The 24,718-nt window shown below is 44.3% G+C and overlaps 1 protein-coding gene across 3 annotated transcripts in view; it reads right to left on the bottom strand.

The window, feature by feature from the left end:
• Sema5a (semaphorin 5A) overlaps nt 1-24,718 on the bottom strand; it is a 530,837-nt gene that overhangs the window by 181,054 nt on the left and 325,065 nt on the right. For all 3 annotated transcript variants that reach the window (XM_023706626.1, XM_023706624.1, XM_004625196.2), the window contains 3 exons: nt 16,671-16,733; nt 6,227-6,325; nt 3,641-3,854 (listed from right to left, as the gene is read on the bottom strand). In XM_023706626.1, coding sequence (XP_023562394.1) covers nt 3,641-3,854; nt 6,227-6,325; nt 16,671-16,733 — 376 coding nt within the window. The remainder of the gene's footprint in view (nt 1-3,640; nt 3,855-6,226; nt 6,326-16,670; nt 16,734-24,718) is intronic.

A 24,718-nucleotide genomic window follows, 5' to 3' on the forward strand; every position in this document is an offset into this window, starting at 1 on the left:
AAAAAAACGATGTAAAAGGAAGGATGGAGCATCACATTTTCTTGGAGGTGCTCCGGTCTTAGCTGTCATCTTGGCTACCGTCTCCAGACTTCTAGTGCAGACTCTTTGGCCTCTGCCTTAGATCCTTCAGCCTTCTGGTGTAGATCCATCAGCCTTCCATTGCAGACCCATTGGTCTCCTGATACAGACTGGCATGGAACACTACAGTGAGCTCCAGACGCTGGACTGAATCCTTCAGTCTCCAGTGTGCAGACGCCCTCTGTAGGCTTCCTTGTCCGACTCTGGCTGACAGTCATGGGCCAAGCTTGTGATGTTGTATACATTTGTACATCTTGTGTTATATCTATTCCTTTAGTAAACCCCTGACTAAAACAACCTTCTCCACCACCACCCCTGTGCACACACTCAGAAGTGTACTTCACTAATTAATTGTCTCTTAATCCAGCAAAACTGGACTAAAATGATCACATTTGGCATGGAACTAGCTTTTTAGACACAATCAATATTCCAAAAGCTGGCATTGGAAAGGACACTGGAGAGTGGTGGGAAAGTCACTGGGGGAGATCTTCTCCTGCAGTGGAAGATGCAGGAAGGGCTGGACACAGCTGCAGTTAGAAGACAGAGAAAGAAAAGCCCAGAATCTGGGGAAGGGACAATTTGGACAATGCCCCAGTGTAGGAGAGGAACTGGGTCACGTGAGGGGATTGAGGAGGAGCTTGACTGATAGATGGACAAATGGCAACTGGGAAAGGAGCCATGCCCAAGTGGTCATGAAGCAAGCTGCCCAGTGCCAGAAAGGGCCAGAGAAGGAGGGAGATTCTCATTTGCAAACAGAGAGAAGGCACTGAAAGGACTGAAACTGAAGTGGCCTGGTTCACAAACTCAGCTCATCTCGGTTCACGCACGGAGGATGGTCCGGAGAAGGCCTCAGGCTGTGCTTCAGTGCAGAATAAAGGAAAAGGGAAGGAGGGCTCAGGTGTCTGAGCCAGCCTCTCAGGGAGCAGTCCATTTAGGAAGTGAGAGAAGGAGCTGTCTGAGAGGTGCAGATGCACGGATTGTGAGGAGCTGAATCACAAGGCTTGTCAGAGTTGAAATGTGTAGAGCTGTGTGCCCCAGAAGCCTTACATTGAAGTGGACTGAGGTCAAAATCAATCCTGGATGGAGCATCGATTGGTGAAAACACCAGGAAGGGCAGCAGAGGAAATGGCATCACGGTCTCAGCAAGAGAAGCAAACGTCCCAACAACAAACGGAGATGAGAAGATCTAGATGAGCTCCCAGGAGAGACTTGGACCCCGCCAGCTGTGTTCTCTGCCCCCTCGCGCCCGGTGTGAAGGTATTACCAGTGCAGGCTGGAGGGCCGGCTCTTCTGACAATTAAGCATCGTTCAGCATAATGCAAGCGGTGCTGGCACAAAGACTTGGATCTCGCTCCACCACACTCACCTTGAAATTACTTTCAATTTTTGCAGTTCACCAGGTATCACATATGAACCATATCCCACAGTGCGAAGAAGCGTAACAGCGCTAGGACTGCCATGACCAAGTCAAGCTCTGGGTTGGTGATCCCCCTACTCAAGGGTGTCACCTGGCCCTAAATGGAAAACATCCCACCAGGGAACTTCCCGAGTCTCACTACCCACCAGACCTGCCTGTGGCTTGAGTTCCGCATGAGAGAAGAACCATGACACTCCTTTTATGGCCTGGATTATTTTATAAGACATTCTTAAGATATCATTTTTTGCAAGAGAGAGAGAGAGGCAAAGAGAGAGATGAGGGAGGGAGGGAGGGAGAGAGGGAGGGAGGGAGGGAGAGACTACACTCATGATTTTGTTTGTTTTTGGAAACTTTCATCGCAAAGCTTTTAGCAGGTAGTGGGGCTCAGGCCCTTCCCCACCCCTGCTGGATATTTTGCCAGTGAACATTAAAAACTGAATAGAATAACTTTAAGCCACACAGACTAAAGCTTTGTGGCCCAAAAGAGATGCTCTAGAGTGTTCACAAGTCAGCTGAAATCAATTCAGCAAAAGGGACACTAATGGGAGGAATCCACGTCCCCCCCCCCCCCGGGGCAGAGCTCATGTTCCCCACATGGACGTGCAGCCACTCGGCCTCCTTCCGAAGAGGACATTCTGTTTCCTACAAGGGAGTCTCTTAAAAGCACACTGCAATGCTTTGGCTGGTTATATTGTTTGGCAAAAAGCAAGTCAGACAGATAGATAGATAGATAGATAGATAGATAGATAGATAGATAGATAGATAGATAGATAGACAGACAGACAGATAGATAGATAGATATGCATATGTAATAAGTCAAAACCAATAGCTCCCTTCTACCAATAGCTCCCTTCTAAGGGCAATCTTCCCCCTAGGCAATTTTTAAGAATTTATGTTTTTGTTTTTGTTTTCTAGCTGGTGTTACCAGCTTCTTATCGCTGCAGGCCAGGGATCCTGCTAAACATGCTGCAACATGTGACAGGGACAGTGCTTCTCCCATAGAAGTGGTGTCATTACAGGCCCCCATAGCAGTATTACTGAAGTTGAGAAACTCTGGCCACCTTAGTGAACTTGGGCTGAACGTATAAATCTTTATAGATCTTGAAACATCAAATCAATACATATTATAATGGCAAAGCGAAGACTGCATCTTTATCCAAACATGTAAATGCATGCTGGGCCGCTGGATGACAGAAAGCGCAGATGCTGCCTTTGTGAGGGTCTTTGTGTGTGTGGTAACCCACACACACTCACGCGGACACACACCCAGAGGGCTGGGTGTCAGCCAGCACACACAAGGCTTTGCACACAGAAGACCTCAACCTGGAAGTCTGGTACCTTGTCTCATTTCTCCAAGAGCAGGTGACTAGTTTCTGGCCCAGAATTAAAGAACGCCATCTGCTTCCACGTGGGGAGGACACACTTTGTCCCAAATGCAGCAGCAACTGGATTGCTCCCATTTGATGCCATTTTTTAAGAAAGGGATGCTAGCATTGTGCCACTTTTGTCAGAGGATACTGCAATGTCTGGGACCCCAACAGTGGTTCTCCTATGTGTGCTGAGCACAGAGAGCCCAAGGACCAACCCAAGAGGCGGTGGATGGCACAAACTAAAGTGACAAGACTTGGATCCGTAGAACTGGCACCAAGCTACCCGGTTCTAAAGTCACCTTCCCCCACACTGCTGGGTGTGAGCGGTAAGTTGTTTGATTGCCATATTACATGGAGTTAGCTGTAGTCAGGTGCGTGCCTTGTATCCTGTCTGAAAATGTCATGAAGTGCTAGTAATCTGTTTCATAATATACAATACAGAAGTTAAGTAAAACCTGTGAGCTCACACACGCCTACGACCCAATGTCAGATTTCCTTGATTTCAATCAAACGCAGGGAAAAACCACACGATGTTGATGAATGTTCATATCAATAGCCCTGTTGTGGTCTACTGTACCGAAAAGCTCATACACTAATACTAAAGAGCCACGCAATACTCTTCCAACCATTAACTTTCAACCAGTCGCTTTTATTTATTTTAGGAAATAGCAATCTTGTTTTCCTTTCTCAAGTGTGACCATTTGTACACCGGCACACAATAACCAGGCATCACAAACTCAGGAGCAAAGACACTGGGTGTGGCTGCGGCGCTTACCGTTGAGCCACTTGGAGTTGTACTGTGCAGTGCGGAGTGGTGGCAGGGCGCCTAGACTTCGGTAGATGGCAGGATCCCGCCCTGGAAAGTCCATGGCTGTCGCAGCGTAGAGCTCCCCTCCGGCTGTGAGCAGGGCTGTGGAATTGTGCTGGGGACTGTAGGGACAGCGCGCCATGCCACTGATCTGGTCATGGATCTCGGTCAGGTTACTCAGCTGGGAACGAAGAGAAGAGGGAGACGGATTGTCCTCTGGGAAGCCCCACTGAAGGCACTAATGGATTACATTCCCCACAGTCACTAGAGAGGTGCAGAGCATAAACTCTCTGGGGCACGTAAGAGATGACAAACTGTTCACTCTGACTTTATGAAAACAGCCAGCTGTGGTCCTGGTTAGCAAATCTATCAAACGCTCTGTTTGGCCCCATCCCAGAAGACTTCATGAATCTCATGTCACTGAACACTTGCAAAGGCTGAAGTAAGATTACTTTAGAGATGGCTTTGATTTATAAATGCATGGTTATTGCCTATTTTTTCACTTTAGTAAAGAACCTAAGTTCAATATGTATAAATACATAAATCATATTTTTTAAATTTTAAAAAATCTTTTATTTATTTATTGGTACAGGGTCTCGCTACATAGCTTGTACTCATAGGGACCTTCCTGTCTCAGCCTCCCGAGTGCTAGGATTACAGGCGTGCGCCACCACGCACTGTGTCGGGGTTTAGAGGCCAGCACAGCATGCGGTACCGGGGATAGAATTCAGGTCCTCGTACTCGCCAGGCAGGTGCGTAGACCAGGGCTATCTCCCTAACCCATCATAAAATTATTATAATACTTTATCGATGTAAGTGATTCAGAAGATTATGACTTTACATGCTGAGCCCACAGGTAAGGATGAGTGCATACTCCAAAGCACCGCAGTGCACACGGATGACCTGCATATACAAACACACTTTTTAATTTCAGGTTTCAGAGAGCCACCTACCATCATACCGCTATACAATGCTCTTCTAATCATTAGAATTAAACCCGTTATATTAGATCTGTTTAGAATATGAAAGTTTTGTTTCTCTTTAGCAAGCATGGCAGTTTGGTTACCAGCAACAAATAACTAAGTGCTATAAGCCCATGAGCTGCAGGTGTGACTGCAGGGCCACTGGACAGCCGCTGAGGCTGTCTTGTATGAATGCACCTTCCTAAATGCAGAGTTTCCAACCACCCATCTGTTGAGAAAAACTCCCTGCATACTGGAAGATCTTGACACAAATGAATTTGGTTTCCCAAATTTCCTTTCAGCAGTGAGCGAATCCTGCAGATGTTGCTGGTTGGAAGCAGGCTCCCTGCTCACTTTGCCATTGGAGACAGAGTCCAGGGATGCAACCGCAACTCCTCACATCTCAAGGTTTTCTTCTGTTAAAGAAGGATTCTAAAGAGCAGGGCCCTCATGGGTGGATGCTGAGGACTGAGTGACTGCTGCTGATGTCAGGGTAAGGGTGGGTGTGACCCCGGGAGAGGAGAGCAGTGTACCTCTTTCTTCTCTTCCTCCTCATTCTCTTCCTTGCCCCTGTTTCCAATATCTGAGTATTAACTTGAAAATAATGAGTGTAACAACAGACATTAACTCAGGTGTTTTTTTTTTTTTTTTTTTCCTAGAGCTGGGGGTTGAACTCAGGCCCTTGTGCTTGCCAGGCAATCGCTTATTCTACTGAGCTATCTCCCCAGCCCAATAAATTCAGGTTACGAGCCAAGTAGTGCTTCTAGGAAATTCACATAATGGCATTTCCTCATGTTATTCCCCAAGGCAGATTAAATTAATATCCTGAATTAGGAAGATCAGACAAGAGCCTCACGACCCTGGCACGCTGCTGCAATAGGATGTGTGCTAAAAATTCTGACCGCCTATAGCTTCACTTGGTTTATGGTACAGTTCTTCTGGTATCTTCTTTGGCAATCTTGTCCTGCAATTTGTAGGTTACATTTTCTTTCACTGGACTGGGATTTTGTACTACCATAATACTTAGTAAGGGCAGGTAAGATAGCTCAGTGGACTAAGTGCCTGTTTGGGCAAGCAAAGGGACTAGGGTTCAATTCTTGGCACCACAAGCTGTGCCAGCCCCACCCCAGTCATGCTGAGCCAGACAATGAGACTAGGGATGGCGGCACATACCTATAATCCCAGCTCTAGGGAGGCTGAAAACAGGAGCATCACTATGAGTCCCAGATGTGTAATGAGACCCTGTACTAAATATATTTTTTTTAAAAAAGACTTACTAATAATTCTATTATAAAGCACAATATGCAAATATAATATGTTTATGATTCATGACTGGGCTCACTACGAAAAATATTCATTGAAATAGTTCAGAAATATTTAAATGTATTTATATAGATCATAATTATTTTGAGGTCTTTATATAATTGATTAGAGATTAATTAATAAATCAAATATTTATTCAATTTTATAAAAGTTGTTTTAAAATAAGGAGCAATTCCTTGATATTCAGGGATTCATTTAAAACTAAGGTTTTAATGGAATGCTTGGCTTCGTATGTTAAGTTCTTCTGAGACTCAAAATGAAGCCATACCGAGCGGTTGGTGCACACAGGTGTGAACGCGTTGGTCCCACAGGTAAACAACCGGTCGCCACCCACCAAAAGTACCCGGATGTAGTTCTGACACTCCTCCTAGAAAAAAATAAAATCAGAAAAAACAGGTTAAGAAGACCTGAGACAAGCGGCATGGTGAATCTCAGTACATTTTGTCTGGCTCATAAAAATAATGAAGCTTCTCTGATGTTGACCAAAAATAATAATAGAACTGTGCCAGCCCCACCCCAGACCAGTTTAATTATTTTAAACCAAATTTCTGTAGCTACACACTTGTTCCCATAGAGCATTTGTGTACGGAAAACATCACATTCAAATAAATTATCAAGTCATATATGTTCTTTTAACATGGGTTCATTTTGAATTGTAGAACGGACTTTTAAATTTTCTTGGACATGTATGGAAATGAACAAATTAGATGCTGCTCAGAAAACAGTGCCTTGGCAAACTTCCTCAGGGCTTCAGGCAAATGTTGCAAATGCTTCTCCATAAGATTGTATGGAACTGTCTACCAATTGGAATTCATTTTTGAGAACTCAATCTGCATTAGGTACAGAGGCAATATCTACAGAAAACTTTGTTGATTGAAAAGTGAAAAAGAGAGAGAGAAAAAAAGGACTCGAATAAAGAAAGATGTTACAAGACATAGAAGACCAAGCCCCAGTACTGACGGATTGGCAAAGCATTCGGAGAAGATTGGTGATACGGCCATTGCAGTGAAGGCAGTGAGCTATGTTAGGAAGCTCCTCATCAACGGGACTTATGACTACCCACACTTTGCCAGGCACAGAGACAGAGGGCACAGTGGAGGCACAAGAATTCAGGGTTGTGGCATTTACTGTGGACCTGTCCATTGAGGAGGGCTAGAGAGAGGGCTTACTGCCCAGCTCCAAAGGGCAGGGGTGAGGAGGCCACAGGGATGAGCTGATGTTTCTCATTCACCAGACCCGCCCTTAAGGTAGCCTGTGCTAGCCAAAGGAGGAAAAAAAAAATCCTTCTCAACTTTGAGACAGCGTGGTGGTGCCCACCTATAATCCCAGTTCTTGGGAAGCTGTAAACAGGTGGATCACTATGAGTTTAATCTAGTGGTGAGACCCTGAACACCCTGTAGACCCATCCCTAAAATACAAAAACTAACTAACTAACTAAAGTAAGGGTAAGATGTAGCGAGGGTTTCTGCAGTTGCGCACTGAATGCATGCAGGACTTTACTAAGTCAGGAAGCCCAGAGAGGGGACCGTACTAAGGCATGGCGGGCAGGGAAGGCACGGCACCTTCACGGGGCACAGAAGCGTCAAGGCGTGAGATGAGTGGGACTGGGAGCAAGTTTGCGCTGGCCTCTCGGTGAGATGGGAAGGAACCAATAAAGTTTGCACGGCATGAAGTTTTAAGTCTGTCTCATGTTTGTCATGAATGCGCCACTGAATAAAGAAAGTAGAAGATAAGCCAGACGCGGGAGACTAAACTGATGGAGGCCACTTTCATAATTGCAGCTCCTGGTGTGTGGAGAGCAGAGGGACAGTCAAATGTGAAAAGACAGAGCCAGAACCCGGCGAACTGACAGGACCTGGCAGCTGGGCTCAGCAAAGCCTCGTGATGCTCGCGTTAGTTGAAGCTCAGGAAGCAGAAAACACCGACAATCTGGATGCATTGGGGCAGCAGGCCTCTCGGCCTTCAGGGAAGCCCCGTCCTACCGGCACTGCTAAGGGGCACCCTCGAGCCTGAGGCACAGCTCAGCTTTGAGCATGCAAAGTGCTCAGGTGTCCGGATTTACTTTCTAAATGAGAAATGAGACACCAAGAGTAGACACTTCTCCTGACAGCGTCACTAACCCTGACAGCAGCAGATCATCCTTGAGGGCTAAAGCAAGATAGCAACAGCGAACTTGATCTAAATTAGCTACCAGAAGAGGCCAGAAGGAAGTACAAGTGGTGACAGTACATGGGGTGACTCAAGAAGGTACCGCAGCTTTTTTGTTTTGTCCTGTGGTGTTTTCATAACTCATGGAAAAAAGAATTTAATGATAGACTTCTAAGAACCATGCAGCTTTCCAGGTGGAGCCTAGGGAGGGGCAGCAGAACCCCACTGTGGGGCAGCGACCCTGGGTCAGCAAGCTCCGGGTCAAAGTGAGGAGAACTGGGTGTGCTCCCTGGCTATCCTGGGTGACACAGACATGATAATGACATGGTGACAAAGCCAAAGGTGGAAAATCACACACAGAGCACAAGGGCAGACATTCATTTTTGTTTCTGTTGCTGCTTTAAAACCTTTTCAAAAACAGGATAAGATGTGCAACAGTTCTTTTTGTATTTTTTTTAAAAGCCAGAGCCTACCACAAGGTACAAATGCATCAGAGGTAGTCACTTAACCTTGAACAACACAGCCAAGGGTAAACTATTCCCTGAGAATCATCTGGATTGAAAAGATAGGATCAAAGCTGAGTTCTACAGACCTTGGAGAAGAGACTGCAAGAGACTCAATTATAGTCAATTATACAAGAGGAGCAAACTAGACAGCATAGGGTGTGTTGATCCTAATCTCCCAAAAGAACAAAGCACAAATGAGACTGCAGGTTGGAGCCGTCCTGAAGACACAGCTCAGCCTGTGGGGACCAGATTGCTGACTGGGTGGTGATAACCCGGATGTAGAATCCCACACTGGAGAGGAAGGGTGAATGGTCCTGGTAGTTTAAAAAGGAAAAAACATTGAAGAAAGAGGAAATGAGAGGATATCAAATTATTTGGAGCACAGAAGAGGACAAAGAATTGTGTTCTAATAACGAGCCATCATGTGGACGACAGTGTCTGCCTCTGAGTTGTTTCCTCCAGCTGGGTGTTGAAAAAGGAGGACAGGGATCCATGCTAGTACCCAGAGCAGCCAGTCAAGAACGGAGCACAGCATCTTTTTAAAAGGAAGGATCGGGACCGAGGCAGCTCTGCAGAATCCAGAGGAAACTGCAGAACTGAATAGAGAGAAGGGTCGTGTTCTCCTTGAAAGCGGTCACCAGTGAGCCTAGGCCAACCCGTGCTCTGGTGGGCATCCTTCCGCAGCCACTGCAAGGGGTACAGGCCTCAGCCTTCGCGCTCAGTCCTCCAACTCACCCAGCTCGGAGCCCAGCTCCTACCCATGGCATCCTGGTCTCAGTCGATGGAAAGTTCCCTTGGATTTAACTCACACACTACTTCCCTGGTTCTAGGAGAGGCCAGAATGTGAATCCTACACACACACGCACACACACATACACACACACACACACGTAAAATATGCAACTTGTTTTAAAGAGAGATGATGAAAGAAAATGGTACAGAGTACCAGACTTGTGTAATAATTAGTTACCTTTTGGTGGGGATTCTAAGACTCAGATTCCACTGTAGAACATCACCTGGCAAATTGCTCTGTTAATCTCCGCTACAAACTCAGCCTTTACTTGGTTTATCTGAACTTGCTCCAACTATTGCTAAGAATTATCATTTTGATCTTGGGGCCCAATCTTTATGGAAGTCCCCTAAGGGAATTCTTCTGAAGGTTTCTCTTACAAATCAGCATATTTAAATGTCTTGGATTTTCCCTTTCTCATCTAAAATATTTTTCTTCTCTTCCATTTCTGCCCCTTGAAAATTGTGCTCAGGCACTGGCTATCTAAGAGGTCACAACGTACATCTCCAAGGCCCATGCAGCCCACCGTGGCTGCTAATGAGGGTCGCCTATCTGCATTTGGATGACACCATTTGGACATCAAAGTAACCTCCGTGTGCCTGTGATCCTCCAGGAGGCCAGCATGTCCTTGACTTCTAAGACAGCATAGGGGGTACTGGTGGCAGCCAAGAGGCACAGTCCCTAAGTCACAGCAATGGCTTTCTGATGGGACCAGCCCAGGTCCCCTCGGTTTCAAGGATGCTGTGCCCCTGAGCCAGCTCCAGGAGAGAAAGTATATATTTTAGGGCCATTTTCTGACTAAGTGGTTTTCCCTTACAGCCTTTCACATTGTTATTTCCTTTTCTAAATAAATCTTTTCTGGTTCCAAAAGTCCATGCAGCTGTATACAAAGAAGGCAGGAGACAGCGGCCTTCTCGGGGTCCCCTAGGCGGCGCTCTGGGCACCACCACACCTGCGCCTTTAGATGAGGGGCTGGCATCCAGGCAGGCTTATGTGAAGCCCAGCGTCCTGCTTCAAAGCGGGGTCTTTCTTACAATGATACATTTATCGTCGCTGCCTGAGCCTTTAACCAACCGTAATCACAGTCGCCAGCTGGGACCTGAAAATCCTGCCATCCCATCAGATGTACACACGTGTGCGGCAACAGTGCGTACATGTGTATCCGAACGGCAAGCGCAGCTCTGTGGTCCCTCAGCATCTGTGGGGGCCGACAGCAGGACCTCCTCACAGAACCATATCTGAGGAGGCCCCAGTCCCTGTAAAGAATTGGCATACAGCTGGCATACATCTTCCTGGGTATTTTCAGTTATCAGCAGATAATTTCCAAGATCTGAGACAACGCAAATACTAAGGAAGCATCGTCTCCCGCAGGAAATCATGACTAGAAACACTCAGTACATGTTTGGTACAGATGCAGATTAACATTTCAGTCTACAAATATAGATTTGTATTTATTTACATACACATATAAATATACAGACATAAATGTGGACACACTTATATAATTGCTATATACTATGTAATGTATAGTGAAATTATATGTTAAATATACTATATTTATTTACATACTACTTTCATTCTTCTTTTTTTTTTTGTATTTTAGGGAAGGGTCTACAGAGTGTTCAGGGTCTCACTATTAGATCAGACTCATAGTAATCCACTTGTTTACAGCCTCCCAAGAGCTGGGATTACAGATATGAGCCACCACACCCAATCTCAATTGTAGTCTCATGGTGCCCTGGGGGCGGGACCAGCACAGCAGGCCTGGGGATTGAACCCTGGCCCCCGACCCTGCTTACAGTCCCTTTAATCTGCTGAGCTATTTGGCCAGCCCCTATATACTATTTTCAATCATATTTATTTTATACTAACATTTAAACACTTTACCAGAAATCTATTCAGTGTGTAAATCTGCATCATACATTAGTATCACACTGAAGTATATTCAATTTTTAAAGCAATTATACAGAATAAAGAACCATCTATAGTGTCTCCTATGCATTGATTAACTGACAGCTTTCAAACATCAACACTTTCGTTGAAAATGGCGAGATCTCGCCCTGCACAGCACAAAGGCACTCAGAGGGTCGCCCTGTTATTCTTTTCTTTGACATGAAGTTTTCCTCATCACTAGCTTGCAAGGACAACCTGGGCAGCCAAAGGGGACATGGCGGGACCAGAATACACAGAGCCCTGGATTCTAATCCAAACATTCCCACTAACAAGCCAAATAATTCCAGGAATTTAGAGTCCAAAATCCTGAAAACAGATTCCGAATAAGAGCTGTCTGAAAATTATAAAGTGAAAGATAAAGTATAAAGTAGCCCTTTCACTCCCCTTAATAAGCAGTTGTGTTTCCCTTGTCAAGTTTCTGAACGTCAGCGTGGGAGGGGCTTCAGGTCAGGCGGAGGAACGCCAAGCAGACAAGAAACACTTGTTAGCTGTTGAGACGGCTCATTGTTTGTCTTTAAAATAATATTTGTGTGAAATAAATGTAAGTAGTTCCATAGTTTTTAAAAAAAAATTTCTGTCATGCTGTTTTGAAAGACCTAAGCACAGCTCATCTCAGGTTCTGAATCCGTAAAAATGGATTCTTCCCTCTTCAGTACCCGGCATAAGCCATCTGCTGCGACAGCGAGCTGATAATTTCACCAGTAATTCAGAACTCAGACCTTGTGGTAAATTGGCAGTCTTAGTACTTCCCCTCGCCTTCTTTTTTTCTTTTGCATGCTGGAAACTGAACCAAGGGAATACAGATGCAAGACATCTGTAGTCTTTCATAAAATCTTGTGGTGAAACAGGGTCTCACCCAGTGTCCTAGCCTGGCTTCCAACTCGGGATCCTCCAGCCTCAGCCTCCCTAAGGCTGGAATGGTAGGTGTGTGACCACCCAGGACCTGAGTTCTATTGACACTCGTTCAAGCTGTACATCTATCGTGCTGCACATGAAGTAATTCCAGCGCCCGTCCTGAGCGGCAATAGAGAAACACAGAGAAAGACACCCTTTGTGTCCTCCGCAGACACACAAGGAGTGTTACTAGAGGAGCAAGTGGGTACGGGCCGGCCCCCTCCATCCACGCACGGCATTCCGAAAAATTCATTCCGCAGCACACACACAAAGGAGGGTTCAGCTAGAATGGCTGGAATTCTTCTCATTTGTGAGATGTCATAGTTTGCATTATTCTTTGAGAGAAGAGAAACCTTGTCATTCTGTGTAAGTTCTCCGAATGGTACAGCACAAGCAAAAATACAGACTAGTTGAATTCTACTTCAAAACTCAGGACCACTGAGAAAGGCTGAATTCTACTCCTCCAAGGAGGAATTTTATTTCCTTCAAATTGAGCGTGAAATGTTATCTGATTTGGGCCCTAAGTACCTTGGGGACAGAATTAGAGTGTTCAAAATCTGAATCTGGGGGCAGCCTTACAGAGGCTGTGCTCAGCATTGTTTCTTCTTACTGGTGGCTTCTCTCCTCTGACCCTGAGCTGGGCTTCGGGCCCTTGCCCAGTGGTCACCACTGTGAGCATTTTAAGAGAACAAAAGAGATGAAGAAAGAAGGGCCTCAGTAAGGAGGCCACTGCGTCCTCTGCTCTCAGCCCCAAGGGACACTGCACCCCCAAGGACCAGGCGCAGTGTGGCTGGACCCACGTGACCGTACACGTGGAATCCCCCGCTACCCCCAATTTTCCATTCACCCCTATCTCACAGGCCCACCCGGACTACTTAAAAGAGGAGCATTCATCCTGGTACTCAGGGCAGTACAAAAGAAAATGCAATCTGTCTTTCTCAGTGTGCTTGGTACAAATATCCAAATTTATTTGCCTGTAGGTATTTGACTTATAAAATTCGGCCCACACGGTAGGAATCAATTTATAATTACCAAGATGTGTTATTACTCTTGATATTAAAACCAGAACCATATGATCATAAATGTATCATTTTATTTGGCATTTGCTTTCTTCATTTTCTTTCTTTGTGGCAGGACAAACTCAGTTAAGGGCAGTAACAATTGATCCTTTCAGAGAAATCAAGGGTCTGTTATGTGCCGAGCAGGAACAAGGGTCTTTGCCTGTTCATTGGATTTTATTTGCCTAATTTCTAGCTGTAGAACAAAAAGTGATTACAGGATAAAGGCAAACATGCAAGTTTTGATTCAGGAGCAAACATCCTCTCAGAATAGGAAGAGCTCCCTAGAAAAGGAAGGCACTTGGGTGCTGATATCCTAGGGGCTCACAGAGTATGAGGAGGAGGAGTTTCTGCTAGCCCTGTACAAGCTGGGCAATGTGTGTGTGAGGCAGAAGAACTAGGAGAACTATCTCAAGACAAAAGGGACAGAGCAAAGCTTGACCATGCATGTTCCATTTAGAAACTAAAGCAGATTCTCATCCTGGTCAATGTCTGGGGAGGCCTGGAGCCAGCTTAGGTTACGTGTGGTTGCCACGCCCTGCCTGGGTGGACAGAGGCCAGGGGAGCTGCTGGGCTTCCCACAATGCAAGGGATGGCACAGGGGACAGAGAACAGCCCTGCTCAGACATGAGCGTTGTCCTGTTGTGGGATCCGGGTGTGTGCTCTCTCATTCCCCCTGGACTGGAGGGCAAAGGACAACCCTTCAGGGCTCACAGCCCCCAGTCTGGGGCTGGATGAGTACCATGTGGGGCCAGACACAGGGCAAGGACCAATGACTCCTGGGATCTGACTGATGCAATGTGGGAATCCTGAGAGGAAAGAGAGGGTGGCATGGAGGGCAATGAGGCAGAAGGGGAATGGTGGGGACTCATGCAGACTCCATGAGGGGAAAGAGGGTGCAGGCTACTCAGGCAGTGACCCAACAATTCAGAAACACATACTGAGAATGGTGTCAGTACAGCAGGATGCCCCTCCTTGGGTCTAAGGAGGGAGGGAGGTAAGGAGGGAAGAAGGAAGGAAGGAAGGAAGGAAGGAAGGAAGGAAGGAAGGAAGGAAGGAAGGGGAGGGAGGGAAGAAAGGAAGGAAAGAAGGAAGGAAGAGGAGGGAGGGAGGAAAGGAAGGAGGGAAGGAAGGAAGAAAGGAAGGAAGGAGGGAAGGAGGAAAGGAGGGAAGGAGGGAAGGAGGGAAGGAGGAAAGGAGGGAAGGAAGGAAGGAGGGAAGGAGGGAAGGAAGCAAGCAAGGCAGGCAGGCAGGCAGGCAGGCAGGCAGGAAGGAAGGAAGGAAGGAAGGAAGGCCAAAGCATCAAAAGGCAAATGAAGACCAGTAGGGAAAGGAGAGAAGGGGAGGCGAGAAGTACACTGGAGGAGAAAGCCTGCCAGCCACAAGCCAGTGTGCCGGTCCCTGGAGGGCGCCAGTGCCACAGGGCCAGGTACCAGGTGGGGACTGGAGGCTGAGAACATGGCCAGTGCCCTGCCCAGTGACTCTTCCGGGTCCAGGAGGTAAGGCTTTTTCCCTTCGCAACCCCATGGGACTCTGCCTTCCCTGTCCATCCCGGCTGGGAGGCGAGGATCAGGGTGACTCTATAGATTCTCCAGTGTGAGACTCAGACATTTCAGGCAGGAAAGAAGAGTCAGCCAGAAAGTGCATTTTTGAACATTTCATACATACCTGGTTGATCAAAAAAAACAATGTTTAAATTTTCAAAGATTTGTTGCACTAAAACACACATTCCTGCCAATCCGCTTCCAAACACCCTCCCATCCCATCGTTCTTGCCACTACCTGAAGCAGTTTATAGCTTACATTTACAGCAATTTCTGTCAAATAAAAATGTTACGGTGCCCGCGTCCTCCTTCTTCACCAAAGCTGCATCTGGTTGTTATGCCTTGTGTGCAGATGTCCCCCCAAAGCTTCATGCGGTCACAGGTGGGGCTTTTTCCAAGACAACTGGGTCTTGAGTGTGTGAGGATGGGACTGGCTCATGGTGCAGGGCTAGGCACAAGGGCCTACCCACCCTGAGTAACTTGGATAAAAGGGGCAGAAAGGCAACATCCCCGTAAAGTCCCTTGCTTGCTTGCTTTTGCTGTCTTCTGCTTCTGTGAGATAGTTCTACTCTTTGATGCCCGCTGCCGCACCACACAGCCTTGGACCCAGCTGATCCTGGACTGAAACCTCTACAAACTGTAAATAAATCTTCCTTCAACTTTGATGTCAGGGATCTTACCTTAGTAATGACACCCAAATAACTAAAGACATGACTTTTCTTCAAAGCCAAAATGACTATGAAAGACACACGTGTCTAACTGACTCAGAATATCCAGGCAGCTGGGACATCATAGCTAAAGACATTCCTGAAAGAGGGCTCCTGGATGGCTTCAGAAAGTGGCAGAAATGATGGCATAAATGTGCTCAAAGTAAAAAGCAGGTTTTTGAGATGGCTTCTCAGCAACGTGCCTTTTACTATAGTACATTACTTTAAACTTAACCGCACACAGTCTGTCTCAATCATGTGATGTAGACTTCCCAGATGGGTACAGAAGGACGTCTAGCTAAGCCTGCAGGCTGGGTGAAAACGGGCCCACTAGGTGTCTCAGACTGAAAACCACAGCCCCAGTCCCGTTCACAGGGGCTCTTTCTACAGCAAATGGGGAAGGCAGATTTGAGCATTGAAAAGAAAAAAGAGCTATTGAAAAAGATACAGCAAATAAATTATAAAGGATAATGGTCAAATTATTTTGATATAATAGTCTTATTTATCATATAGTTTCTTCCTTGTAATTAGCCAGGAAGTACAGAAAGTGGGAATTCAAATATTATTTTAAAAACCCATGTCCACAGTTCTGAAATAAGATGCTAGTCAGTGAATACCAGAGCTGAGGTTAATGACTGACATCATAAGTTATATTTGATCTTATATCTGAGCCTCTTTGACAGTGGCTGATTGTAAGTTGGTTTTTCGCTTAATGTTAAACACTTTAGTGTTTATTGTGTGCATATATATTTTTATCTTAAATGTATAAATTTGGTACAGGATCTCACTAAACAGCAGGAACTTGCAGTGATGCTCCTGTCTCAGCCTCCCCAGTTCTGGGATTACAGGCATGTACTACCACGCCCAGCCTCAGTGGCTGGCACAGCACATCTGGGGTGGCACAGCATATGGTACCGGGCATCGAACCCGGGTCCTTGCACTTGCCACGCAGGCACTCAGACCACTGAGCTATCTCCTGGGCCCCGTGTGTATATTCTGAATAAGGCTTTTCCCTTTGCAGGCATCATCTGGTCAGACATTAAAATATATAGTCCTTCATATATAGTCCTTTGACACAGTGTGGCCGTGACCACACCCTCGCGGCACTCTTACCTTTGACTTGCCCTTGCTGTAGCAGGCCTTCTTGGTCGCCTCGTCGCACTCCCACTCCACAGCCTGCACAAAACACCAAAGCAACACCACCCATTACAGCAGGGAAAACAACAGAACACACGGTGAGCAGCATGGGAAATAACGTGGCCCCGACACTTCGGCTTCCATACCAGTGCAGATTGCACAGCAGATTCATGAAATGTCAGGGGCTTGTATCTGGGTTTAGAGTCGAGGCCTTCATCTTTTCTTTATCCTTTATTTATTTATCTATTTGTATTTAGACAGGGTGTACAGGATGTACAGGGTCTCACTGCGTAGATTGGACTCATAGTGACCCTCTTGTTTACAGCCTCCCAAGTGCTGGGATTACAGGCCCGCACCACCACACCCAGGCTCAACTGTTGTCTCAGTGTGCTCCGGGGGCAGGGCTAGCCTGGCAGGCCTGGGGATCGTCTCACTCAGCACTCAAAAGCCACAACTTCAACTACTTTTTCTCTGATTTTCTGAATCTAACTCATGCTGGCCAGTTTGATATGTGTATTTTCATACCAGAAATCACAAATAGACTATGTGATTAGTTAAGATAACAGAGAGGGCTCTCATCACGGGCATAAATGCTATCTGGGCACAGTGACATATGGAGATTCTGAATAAATGTCGATGTCAGTCTAGTTTTTCCTGTCTGTAATTGGATGCTGTCTAGAATTTTACAGAGTAAAATATTTGCTCCATTTCTTCACATGCTATTGCAAGTATTTTTCATCGTCCTACTAGAATTGCATTTCTGAAGAATCTGACATGTTTACTTCTTAAGTCTTAATAGAAAAATGTTTAATCTGGAGATAATTTTTATTAATTTGGAATAACGTCAATTAAAACGAAATCAAAGATAAAGTACTGTGGAATCATCTGAAGGGAGTATAGCTCTTACCCTTGCGATTGGCATGATTTCTTTTTCCAGTTCGCCTAAATTTGACAGACTAATGACGGCAGGCTAAAAAGCACATCTAAAAATCTTCAGTCCTCGGAAGAATGTTACATAACAGATTAAATCATAACACACTGCATAACAGGACTAAATTATCTTACTTAGCAAACAAAGGTCGTTAAGAAAACACCCCAGAAAGAACAACTTCTGGCCTTTTAAACAGAATCCATATTGTAACTATTTTTCCTTGTGCAGACAGGAAGGTTTTTATCTGATAAGAGAATTTGTTCTTTCTGTTTTGTTTCCCTGTACATGACTCTTGATGGCAAAGAGAAACGAGTACTCAGTGTCTGAATTCCAGCCAGGACGGCAAATATTTTAACGAAAAGTGATGATGCGCTGAAAGGTAAAAGCTCCACATGCACTAGGGTCTCTAAGTCCCCGGAAGTGCAGAAAATAAATGAAAATAGATGCATTGTGCTAATGTGAGTTGATCACCACTAAATTCCTTCCTTGCATCTTTTCACTTTGTTGCTTTGGTTTAAATAGACATTCATTACTCTGCCTTTACTTGAAGTAGGATTGATATATCCTACGATATAATCTCTCAGAAGAGTAAACCTCATTGTAACTTTACCTTAATATTCCAAAAGAGGTGTGTACATTCTTCTTCACAAAGAATAATTAATGGATTATGATTACTAGGAAAACTATACAGTGAAATGCGTTAGCTAAAGAGGCATTCCCAATGGTTCTGCATGGTATAGCGATTTTGTTAAAAGTTAAATATTAAGCATCTGCTCATTAGACAGAAGAGCGAGGAAAAGCAGGGTTAGTCCCAGGATTAGGGAGAAGAATGCCACATGCCATCAGAATTGTTTAGTTCCAGCTGCTGACGGGGCAAGAACATCGCTTTCCAAGTCTATGGAGCGTGCAAGCAGGCTTTACGGTCTCGAGATAAATGTGGCCAAAAGACTGGAAGAGGAAAAAAACTGAAAAAAGAACAGGAGAGTTTTTATAAATATTCCATTGTTTTACCCAGTTTACTTAGAAATAGCAACTGCTCATCCAAGTTTATTAGACAAACTGAAAATAGGTTTTTCCAAAGACAATTTATTCAAAGTGAAGTTATTTTTCTTCAACATTTTTATTATAGTATCACCAGCATTGCCAATAACACTCAAAGCCAGAAATAATGAAAGACAATGATTGTAGAAGCTTTCCATGGATTCACATTCCAGTAACATAACAGAGAGAATGAAGAAAATTTTATATTAAAGAAGGAATTTTACTGATGGTAGATAATAGTAGCATGTCACAAAATGGTAAATGGATCTAAGGGAGAGAAAGTAACTTTTCTAGATTCCTCTAGAACAGAGAGTTCCAGTGATTTTACTCACTACCTCGTGAACCAGCCTTGGCCCCCTGGGTTACTTGGTGGCTACAGGGGAAAGTGCTCCACAGAAGACAGGGACATCATCCGAGCCTGCTAATATCTGTGTCTGTCCTTCTGCTTAAATTTAGCATTTTTGTAAAGCTGTTTAGTCAATTATTTTATTAGATTTATGCTAATCAATTAAATACCTTTTAATCAAGCTATTCATTTCTATGTTCACAAAAGACAGATTTTTCTTTCCTCTAGTATTATTTTGGAATAAAGCCTAGTTGTTGATTTGATAAGTCATTTCCTGACTGGTCCTTAAATTTATTTCAACACATTTCTAATACTCACACATAGCTTTGCAACAGTCCACAAAGTACTCAGGTATTCTACATTTCAGACTTCAATTCGACTCTCAGAGTCATAATTTCTGCACCTTCTTTGCTGAAGAAATCTTTAATGATTAGCATCATTTGTCTCTTTTCTGCGGCAGAATAGTCCAGAAATAAAAGAGCTGTTTATTGTCTTCTTTTTCTTTCTTTTTTTTAAAATGTGTTTGATACAGGGTCTCACTACACAGCTCAGACTTGTAGTGATCCTCCTGTTTTCAACCTCCCCAGTGTTGGGATTACAGGACTGCGCCACCACTCCCGGTCTTGTTTATTGTTTTTCTATTCAAGATTTACTATCTACCATCTAGCAGATACAACACATTTCACCAAAGTGTGGAAAGACTAAATATAGCAGGTAAGAAGTTAAAAAAAAATTTTGCAGTTTACAATGACACACACATTCTTGCTTGTGGCCTTTTTTGCTCTAGCTACATGTCAAAACTATCTGTGGCATGGAAGAGCTTCCAGAACCCTTGATTATTCCCACACATTTCTTCTCTCCTTCACTTAATGCCCACTAAGAACCTTCCAAGTACAAGATATTCTCCTAGATAATGACTAGTAGAAGGAAAAACAGACATAGACAATGTAGGTACAAATCATATCTTAATTTGCAATAAAATATATGAGAGCATCAAATGAGCCTAGCCAGCACCATGTGAATGCTAAGATGAGAACAAGGCTCATTTTCCATGGGTACCATGGCTCAAGCTGCTTGGTTTCCAATGTGCCCATGCACTTGAACTTCGAGCACCCTACCTCTCAGGAAGTGACAGCTCTGTAGACACTGAAATACAGCCACAGGCAGGGTAGGCTCAAAGAGAACCCCTTTAATAGCTTCAGAAGTCCCCGACATGGGAGAAAGTGCCACCTGCATGTGTCACTGAACAACCCACACCCCACTGTTCTGCCCATGGACACGTTCGAGTTATGATAAATGGGGCTATGATCTCAGGAGTAATTTGGGTGCTGGAATGAAAAAGAGCCTGGACATCTTTATGTACATGGTACACATATATAAATCCACAGTTCTCAGAAGTATATAAACAAAACGGTGTAATATTGCATTCCACAGCAAGGGAAGTTAATTAGATAGGGACTTCTGATGGGAGATACTTTCATAAAAATGAAGAGAACAACATTCTAGGCAGATGGGCCATTGCTCTTTCAGCAGATGGCTGTGCTAATTAGATACTGGCAAAAGATAACATTAAAAAAACTAGTTTAATCACACAGCGCCAAAAATTAACAACCACCTGAGGGCTTTTTTGTTCATATATTTGTATTCATATTCTTATGTATTCCTGTGACACACTGGAAAATGTCACCGTCGTGATGATGAGCAAATTGTCAAGGGGTGTGAGATCACGTCAAAACAGAAGCACAACTCAAATGAGTTTAACTCTAAAAACTCAAACCTAGATTTCAAGTGACTAGAGTAAAATGTCAACCTAATTAACCTTTCATGTGAATGTCTTCACCGATTAACCTGGTGGTCACACGTGTTAGTTTCTTCCTTTCTTTCTTTCCTTTTTTCTTTTGTATTTTAGGACAGGATCCACAGGGTCTCACTGCCAAGATCAGGCTCGTAGTGATCCTCCTGTTTACAACCTCCCAACTGCTGGGATTACAGGCACGCAACACCATACCTAGTCTCAATCACTATCTCAGTATGCCCCGGGAGTAGGGCCAGCATGGGAGGCCAGGAATCGAACCCCTAGCCGAGTCTGCCTAAGCAGGCGCTTTAATCCGCTGAGCTGTTTGGCTGGCCCTACATGTGATAGTTTCAAAGCAAGTAAAACTTGAATTCAATGTATTCAATGTCATAGAAAAGTAAACATTATAATTATGTGAAGGAGATTTGTCCAATATTTTTCTTTGCCTTTATTTTTTGTGGATATTGTGTTTATTCTTCATGTTAATTTTCAGTACATTTCCGTTCAGTACACATCAAACACAAGTCCGTGCAACTCTCCCCTCCTGGAAACCTCAAAACCAGGAGGCTTGGCAGGTGTTTTAGTTACTCTTCTCTCATTGCTGGGACAAACACCCAACACTCAAAATGAAGGAAGGAAAGGTTTATTTAGCTCACAGTTACTAGAGGTTTCAGTACACAATCAGCTGGCTCCAAGGCAGAGCGGCACATGGCAGAGGGCAACCTTTCATGGCTGCGGCAAAGAGCAAGAGCTCAAGCGAGAGGTAGCAGCAGCTCAAGCAGCTAGCTTCTCTGCCCTCCTTACGTTGTAATGCAAATTACCTGCCCCATGGCAGGTGCAGCATCCACACCCACAGTAATTAATCACAAATTCCAGATGCCACCCCGCCCCATGAGTGCATGAGCCTTTGGGGGGACGTCTAGACACAAACCATAACAGCAGGAATGGTGTCCTGTTGTCTGGCATGACCCTGACATCCGTCCCAAATTAAGGGGATAACAGCTTACCCATAGCAACTCTCACCGAAGTACATTACAATGCTTTAGAAGCCCTCTATTCAACTGCAAGAATTATATTCACATAATATTAAATCAAACCTACTTTGGTTAGCTGTAGAGTGACTCCCAAATTGTTGAATGTCTATTGGGCGGGCATACTGTTGTTTAACTGGAGTAGGCAATGTGTTAGCTCCTGAGGAAAGACTGAGAAAGCAACCGGACAGAAGAGCTTGAACAAAAGAGATTTACTCTTAAAGCTTTGGAGGCAAAAATCAAAATACAGACAGAAGACTCCTGGAAACCCTGAAGGAAAATCTGTCTCAGGCTTTCTCCTAACTCCAGTGGTCACTGTCCATCTTTTTAAAAATTCTATCTATCTATCTATCTATCTATCTATCTATCTATCTATGTCTATCTGTCTGTTTATTTGATACAGCGTCTCACTGCAAAGCTCAGACTCATTCTGATCCTCCTGTCTCCCCAGCGCTGGGATTACAGGTGAGTTTAACCACGCATTGTTTCAGACCCAGTACTACATGCAGTATTGGAGATTGAACTCAGGTCCTCTCACGAGCCAGGCAGGCATTTAGACAGCTGAGCTATCTCCCCAGCCAGTCACTGTCTGTCTCGGCATCAGTCTTATTTTTGCCTCCGTCTCAACACAGGCTCTTCATGTGACTCTTTTTGTCCAAATGTCCCTCTTCTTATAAGTACACTGGTATTTGCATTAAGGCCCTATAAAGTCCAGTAACAGCCCTATCGTAAATACTTACGACTGCAAACTCCCTATTGCCAAACAAAGTCATGCTCTGAGACCCTAAAGGCAGGATTTGGGGGAAGATAATTCAACTCAGTATAAACAACATAATGAGGAAGTAAAAGTTCGGGATTGACAATAAAACATAAATCTGGGGTAAGCCAGTTACCAAGTTAATGTACAATAGAAATAATAACTTACTGACCTTGTGACATGATAACCCCCGTAGGAATGCTGCTTGCACATTTATCTTACATGAACATCTTTAGTTGGAGAGCAGAAATATTCTTAGTAGATTTGGATGATAGCATCGACTAGGCAACTCGCCCAAGGTACCAAGCCACTGAGTGACCCAAGAAAGACTGAAAGATGACGGCTTTGATTTGGACCTTATTCCCTCCTGTTATTGAAATTGTCAGATTAAGTACCCCTTACAATCTGATTTTCATGGTTTCTTTGTTTTTTCTTTTTTTCTTTCTTATAATTACACATATAAATTGAGCAAATACTAATCATAAAAGTCTCTAATTCTATCCTCATGGAATATTGACTTGTAAAGTTGCTGGACACAGTGATTTTTTTTGTGTCATGTGATTCATCTAGTGCAGTGGTATCCTCAACACTTGGGCAGCCAGAATGGGGCTGAGCATCTTGTGTTAAGTTTTCAGAATTTAAATACCTGGAATACAAAACCACAGGCTATACTGGACACAGTGGTGGAGTTCCCCATTTACAACAGGTACCAAGGCTCTATCCCTCCTTTGTTAAATGCTCTTGGGCTCTTTTTACTTGGAGTAAAGGCTGAAGTCATGTAGCACATGCCACCATGGGCATTAATGTGTTTCCTAGTGTGCCCCTTTCCTCCGGGTGATGAGCATTTCTTTGGTATAGTCTTGGATGTGGCAGACACGTTCCATGCGGCCCGGTGTACGGCCTGTGGACCAGCTGTCTCTGCGTCCAGGAAAGCTCTTCTTCCACACGCCCAACCGGCTAATGCCTGTGCCTGCTCCGCATGTCTACCCACATCGACAACTATGTGTACCAAGCAGCAATGCTCAGTCGCTCTAGGGAGAGCTTTCCCCACCCGGGCATGGAGCATGGAGCCCACCTGGCCAGACTGAAATGACGTCAGCATGCTTAATGATAAGGGTAGTAAGAGAGCTGCTCTTGGCTGTAACTTTAAAGGAATATTCTTAGCTCTAGAGTGTCAAATAAATTATTTTCATGGATGTCAGCAGTAGTGCCTTAGAATTGGCACCTTCTCCAATGTTCAAGCCTAATTTCATTTATTATTATTAATTTTTTTCTATGCATTTAGTACAGTCACACCACACAGATCAGACTCATAGTGATCCTCCTGTTTTCAGCCTCCGAAGCACCAGGATTACAGACATGTGCCACCACCCCTGGTATCAGTTGCCATCTCAGCACGCCCTGGGGGCAGGGCCAGCACAGCATGCCCAGCAATCGAATCCTGATCCCTGAGTCCACCTAAACAGGCTTTTAATACGCTGAGCTATCTGGCCTGCCCAAGCCTAATTTTAGTAAAACACATCTAATTATTAAAAGAATGACAATTTTATATATGAATTTTCTGAAATATTAAGAACTCAATTCAAAGCCAATCAAGCATAGGATGAAAGTATTCATATCAGTTAACTACATTTTCAAGGACTATTTTGTCTAGTTTAATACTTCCTGAATTCATTTGATTGAAGAACTACTATTTCTAATGCTATATTTTCTCTTTTAAAACACATAATGATATGTTGTGCTACGCAAATGATGTCACTGAAACACTACATTATCTATAACGTTCAGTAAAAATTGTCATGTCTGTCAGAAATTAAACAGACCTATGAAAATCCAACTAAAATTAGAAGTTTTACCAGAAGTCCACAATTATTCTGCATAGGTAGAGGTACTCCAGAAGCAGTAAGTTGATCATGGAAAGCTGACAGAGCAGAGCTTGTTAAAACTATTTGAGAACATTATTATTATTATTATTATTATTATTATTATTATTATTAAAGTTATGAGCAGAATATATTTATTGAGAGAAAGAAAGCTCCTGTCCAAGAGAGGGACAGGAGGGGGCCCGAGCAGGTAGTTCCCCCATTTGAGAACATTATATGGCACTGACATTGTTTTATAAG

The sequence above is a fragment of the Octodon degus genome, unplaced genomic scaffold (genome assembly GCF_000260255.1).
Source record: "Octodon degus isolate 3935 unplaced genomic scaffold, OctDeg1.0 scaffold00008, whole genome shotgun sequence".
Classification (NCBI taxonomy): Eukaryota; Metazoa; Chordata; class Mammalia; order Rodentia; family Octodontidae; genus Octodon; species Octodon degus.